General features: G+C 42.8%; 1 protein-coding gene across 1 annotated transcript in view; it reads right to left on the reverse strand.

Moving 5' to 3' along the window:
* The window catches only part of LOC137636845 (uncharacterized), a 2,882-nt gene extending 1,162 nt beyond the window's left edge, over positions 1-1,720 (reverse strand). Inside the window, exons 1-4 of the mRNA XM_068369206.1 lie at positions 1,465-1,720; positions 798-1,215; positions 230-507; positions 1-119 (exon numbers count right to left, since the gene is read on the reverse strand). The exon at positions 1-119 is cut by the window's left edge and continues 177 nt beyond it. Of these exons, the coding sequence (XP_068225307.1) occupies positions 1-119; positions 230-507; positions 798-1,215; positions 1,465-1,720 (1,071 nt within the window). The remainder of the gene's footprint in view (positions 120-229; positions 508-797; positions 1,216-1,464) is intronic.
* Between the last annotated feature and the right edge of the window lie 4,075 nt (positions 1,721-5,795).

Below are 5,795 nucleotides of genomic sequence, written 5' to 3' on the forward strand. Positions count from 1 at the left end.
GCGGCCAGTGCTGTTGTCGCAAAGAATAGTTAATCCAGCTGGTCCGAGGGGAATCGCACTCATCTTGAGCGCAGATGGCCCAGTCAGGTGATCCTGTGCTTCTCGGTCGGTGCATTGTTCTGTTGCGAGATTGGCGTAGTCGATTCCCAGGTGGATTGCGTCAATTTCAATCCTTAAAAGGGCGTCCGCGACTGGGTTTTTCTTTCCTGGGACGTAACGTATGGTGCACCCGAATTCGGCGATTGTTGCGAGATGACGTTGTCGGGAGGACCATGGGTCTGTTGATTTCGTGAAAGCGTGTACAAGGGGTTGATGGTCCATCGCGATTGTGAAGGGAGTGCCCTCCAAGATGTGCCTGAAGTGGCGGACGGAGAGGTAAGCGACGAGGAGTTCCCTATCGAAGGTGCTGTATCTTTTTTCGGGGGTTTCAATTTCTTGCTGAAGAATGCCAGCGGTTGAGGAGAACCACCGACGAGTTGCTCCAGCACAGCCCCACAGGCGACGTTGCTGGCGTCGGTCGTTAGTTGCAGGGGCGCGTTGTCGTCGAAATGAGCCAGGGTGGTGGCATTCGCGAGGGCATCCTTCGTCCGGGCGAATGCCTGTTGCTGGGGCAAACCCCACTCGAGTTTTTTCGCTTTTCCTTTCAGGACGTTGTCGAGGGGTGACAGGGTTTGTACGATGTTGGGGATGAAGCGCCTGTAGTAATTGACCATCCCCAGGAACTCATGAAGTTGGCGGATGGTCGTAGGTATCGGGAACTTTCTGATGGCGTCGACCTTGGTTGTTATGGGTTTTACCCGCACGAGGATACGCGGTGACCAAGGAAATCCACTCCTTCCGCACCGATCGTGCACTTGTCGAAATGTACGACCAGGCCATTCTCCTGTAGGCGTTTGAGGACGGTGCGGACGTGCCTCCGGTGTTCCTCCTTAGTTTTTGAGAATATCAGGATGTTATCGACGTAGCAGATGCAGAAAGGTAGGTCACCCAGAATTCTATCCATTAGTTGTTGGAAGGTTGGCCCGGCGTTGCGTAGACCGAAGATTGAGTATGCGAAGGTGTAGGATCCAAACGGTGTTACAATGACAGTTTTCGGGATGTCTTCCGGTAATACGGGGACCTGGAAGTAAGACTTGAGGAGGTCCTTCTTGGTAAATAACTTTGCGCCGTGCAACGTGTTCGTTAGGTCCTGCATGTTGGGCAGCGGGTAGTGATCTGTCGTTGTGATGAGGTTGAGGCGCCTGTAGTCACCGCAAGGTCTCCAGGACCCGTCCGGCTTTTTTACAATGTGTAGGGGCGATGCCCAGGGGCTCGATGCTTTATTACAGATGCTCATGCGCTCCATGTCATCAAAGGCGCGTTTGGCATCCTTCAGTTTCTAGAGCGGGAGGCGGCGGAATTTGGCGAGAGTAGGAGGTCCTGTCGTTGTGATGTGGTGGTAGATCTCGTGCTTGGACGGGGAACCTGGCGAGTGTCGGAGCTCGGGCTTGAAAACCTCGGGAAATTCTTGTAGGAGGTCGGCGTAAGGGTGCGTCGTTACAGCGGATATGGACATTGTTGCAGCGCCGTATTCTAGGGCGTGGGACTGGCAGGTTCCCCTGTCGATGAGACGTTTGTTAGCGACATCGACGAGGAGTCCGTGGTGGGCGAAGAAATCCGCACCTAGGAGGGGGCGATTGGCGTCAGCGATGGCGAAGGGCCAAGAATACGAACGGCCCATGATAGATATCTTGAGGGTCCTAATCCCATAGCACCGTATGGGAGATCCGCTGGCGGCGATGAGTGAGGGAGCGTTTTTGTCGGGACCACGGTCTAGGTCGGACTTGGTAGGTGGGAACGTTGACTGCATTGCGCCGGTGTCTACCATGAGTCTACAGTTGGAAATTGTATCGAGGATATAGAAACCATTCTTGTCTTGGTTACCTGCGGCTGGGATGGTGGCAGGTGAATGCTTCTGGCGTCATCTTCTAGGGAAACTGCATGGTTCTCTACATTTCTTTTCGTCGCTGCCGAACTGTTGGTGGTAGAAGCACCATGCTGGGTTAATCCTAGGGTTCGGTCGTGTTGGTTGCGGCGGTTTCTTTCTTGATAGAACGTTGATCTCGTCGTCCTCAGGGGCCGTTGCCGAGGAGTCTATGGAAGAGCAGCTGCTGAAGGAGGAGAACGAAGGCGGTGCTGATGATGATGCTCCGAGGCGAGATGCTTTGGAGGCCTCGTGGAGCTTCTGAGCCTTCGACAGGAGTTCGTTCATCGGGAGCGTGTCGGTGTCTGTCAATTGGGCCCTGACGTCCTGTGGTAGGCGTCCAAGAAAGATCTCGCGAGATAAGCTAATCTCACGTCGTCGGCCGTTGTTGTCTGTTTCAGGGAGCATAAGCAGGCCGGTTAACTCGTCCCACGCCTCGACAGGAGAGGTGTCACCCATGGGCTTGGCGGCGAGGTCCAGGACTTTCTTTGCCCTTGCTGAGACGGAGAGGGAGTAGATACCGATGAGTTTCGTTCTCAGGTCGTCATATGAAACTTGGCCGGCCTGGGCGTCGAGCCATGGATAAATCTTGTGGAATACCTCTTCAGGTATGGAGGTGAGAACGATGTCAGCCTTGGCGCAGGAGTCGCTGAGTCTAGCGACACGGAAGAGTACGTCTGCTTTCAGGAACCAGGAAGCGGTGTTGTGTTGAGAAAAGGGCGGCAGTTTGACTTTGGGCGTGGAGGCGAGGCCGTTGGGTGCGATGGGCGTGTTGCTTCCTGCATCGTGGCCAGATGACGAGTCAGCGAAGAAGTGAAAAGTTGATATGTCGGTTAAGCTCATCCTACTGCCATACATGCACCGAAGAGTGGGAGAACCAAAGGCAGGCTCACGCCTAAGGTAACGGAGTATAGAGAAGGTAGCACGGCCGTAATAAGTCCGTTAATGGCAAAGCCAAAACCGATGATGCTACTTTCAACTCCGGGGTCACCAGTTGTAAGGACAGTGAGACAAGCGACACCAAGATCAACTGATACTTCATTCAAATGTGCGTGGGAGTATATTACAAGGTGCGGACGGAAAGGTAGGATGGTGCTGGCGCCAAATCAGATTGAATTGCCCGCCAAAATATATGTGTTTTCTTACACTTACAAATATACAAATTATGAGTTAACAGAAACATGTAATGAAATAATACATATGTCAAAATGTAGCTCTGATAGAGCGGAATACATATACATGGGAAACCCTGGTGTGGCGAAAGGAGAATTCAAGTAAATAAACAGTTTGCTGATTTTCTGGACGACGAAGGGAGCGGTGTCCTTACAATATATATATACATATAAATATACTCACTCCGGTGGTACTTAGGCCACATGTTAACCCATGGCCCCTCGTGATAGGATTTCAAATTCTAAGTACAAAAAACCTGAATTTGACTGGTATATGTACAGAAGAATTGTCATTGACATTTATCTTTCTTCGTGGCTGAGTGGTATGGTCAGTGTCATACAAGTATCCTGGACCAGGGTTCGAAACCCGGCCGATCAGATACTATAGTCTTTGAGTGATTCCGCCTGGGGCTCTGTTCCCGAGGTCGTTAAGAGAATTCAGACTTTAATGTATCAATATACATGGCTTATTTGAAATATTAAATGTGCAAAATTTATCATTAATCGAATGCCAATTCAAAAACCTACCAATTAGCTACCTAAAATCAATTCCTACTTTGTTACCTTTATCCAGCTAATTGCACTAAAAAGTGTAACTTATCTCTTGCTAACCCTTCTTGGATGAGAGTTCATGCACACAACTTCCCATCAATAATTGGAAGCATTTTGTAGGAAAAAATTAAACAATATAAAAAGAGACCAAAACCAGTAAGATGAAGAGAGATATGATGGATGAGAAGAGAAGGTAATCACATTCGCTGTCTTAACTTCAATCGTGAAGTGTTGATAGTCAGTCGTAATGGTTCCCATTTGATTTTGTTTTAGTTTTATCTTATCATTCATTTTGAATAAATGAAGAACATATATAAACTTAATAAACTCCAACCTCGAAATAGGTTTGATTTAATAGGCAAAGGGGATTTTTTTCGCTTGCGATTGTAAATTTTTTTTTTATTCTATGAAAAAGTAAGAGACATAAAGTGTTCTTTGTGTTAGAGGATAGGAAAACAGAACGGCTTGAACCCCCCCCTCTCTCTCTCTCTCTCTCTCTCTCTCTCTCTCTCTCTCTCTCTCTCTCTCTCTCTCTCTCTCTCTCTCTCGTTGCCAGTATTTTTTTAAATATCATCAACTCTGTATAGATTCAAAACCCCACAGGTTACCTCGTGAGTCAAAGGACTGAAAGGAATATTTGTCACTGGAAAGGTTAAAAGGGAATATTTTGGTCTGTGGCAGAATAAAAAATCCTAAATCCTTTTCTTCAGGAGTGAAATTTCACTGGTTATTGTGGTTTCAAAATACTTATAAATCGTTTCCAGATCTGTTGTATCGTGTACTTCTATGCCAAGTGTTATTGGAATTTTCTTAAAGGCTTATAAAACAACTTGATAAGTGTTTTAGAATAAAGGAACTACGATACTATTCATATGTATGTCAATCATTGTATATAAATAATCGCATATGCTTTGCTGATAATTGTTTTTGTTATATATATATATATATATATATATATATATATATATATATATATATATATATATATATATATATATATATATATATATATATATATATAGTGATAAATGAAACATATACAAATATACAATTGTGTTTATAGTTTATATGTTTCCTTGCTTCTTTAACTAACTGGGCTATTTTTTTCCGTATTGAGGCCCTTGGTCTTGAAGCATCCTGCTTTTCCGACTTAAGTTGTAGCTTACCTTAAAATAATAATAATAATAATAATAATAATAATAATAATAATAATAATAATAATAATAATAATAATAATAATAATAATAGCGTCATATGTACATGAATGTGTATACACATGTTTATATATATGTGCAAATATGTAAATGGGTGTGTATACATCTATGTATATACATTTGCATGTGTGTGAGTATATATGCATATAAAAGATTTTATATTAAGAGAGTTTGCGTCCTCACAGGTAGCTTGCTTTTCTCTGTAATATTGTTCTACAAATATGTGTATTTATGTTTGTACTTTCCCTGGACTATATATAATTTATAAATTTCACACTACATGTCACTCCTCTTAAAGTAGTAAAATGAAACTAGCTAGGATTAACTCATATTTTTCCATTTACCCCGTAGTTCTTAAGCTTATGTATATATATATATATATATATATATATATATATATATATATATATATATATATATATATATATATATATATATATATATATATATATATATATATATATACATATATATATATATATATATATATATATATATATATATATATATATATATATATATATACAGTACATATTTATATATAGAAATATGTATATACACCTTCATATTGAGAAATTTCATGTTGTATCGCTCGATAATGTGGCCATTCACCTGAACATTCATGAGAATACACATGAAATGTGAAAGCCGGAAGTTACTTCACTTGACAGTACTAATAATCACTGCTCAGTGTTATTTTCACGTAATGAGCCTCCCTGTGTTATACCATAATTATATACATTAACCCGGTGTAAAATAGAAAATTTTATGACGTGTTATTGCTGTGTAATTACGACTATAATTGAAATTCTCTGTGCCTCCCTCCCGTGTTTATTAGATAATACGATATGAGGGAAAATTTACGGTAAAATGACGAGTCTCTATCTCTTGCTC

The sequence above is a fragment of the Palaemon carinicauda genome, unplaced genomic scaffold (genome assembly GCF_036898095.1).
Source record: "Palaemon carinicauda isolate YSFRI2023 unplaced genomic scaffold, ASM3689809v2 scaffold407, whole genome shotgun sequence".
Lineage (NCBI taxonomy): Eukaryota > Metazoa > Arthropoda > Malacostraca > Decapoda > Palaemonidae > Palaemon > Palaemon carinicauda.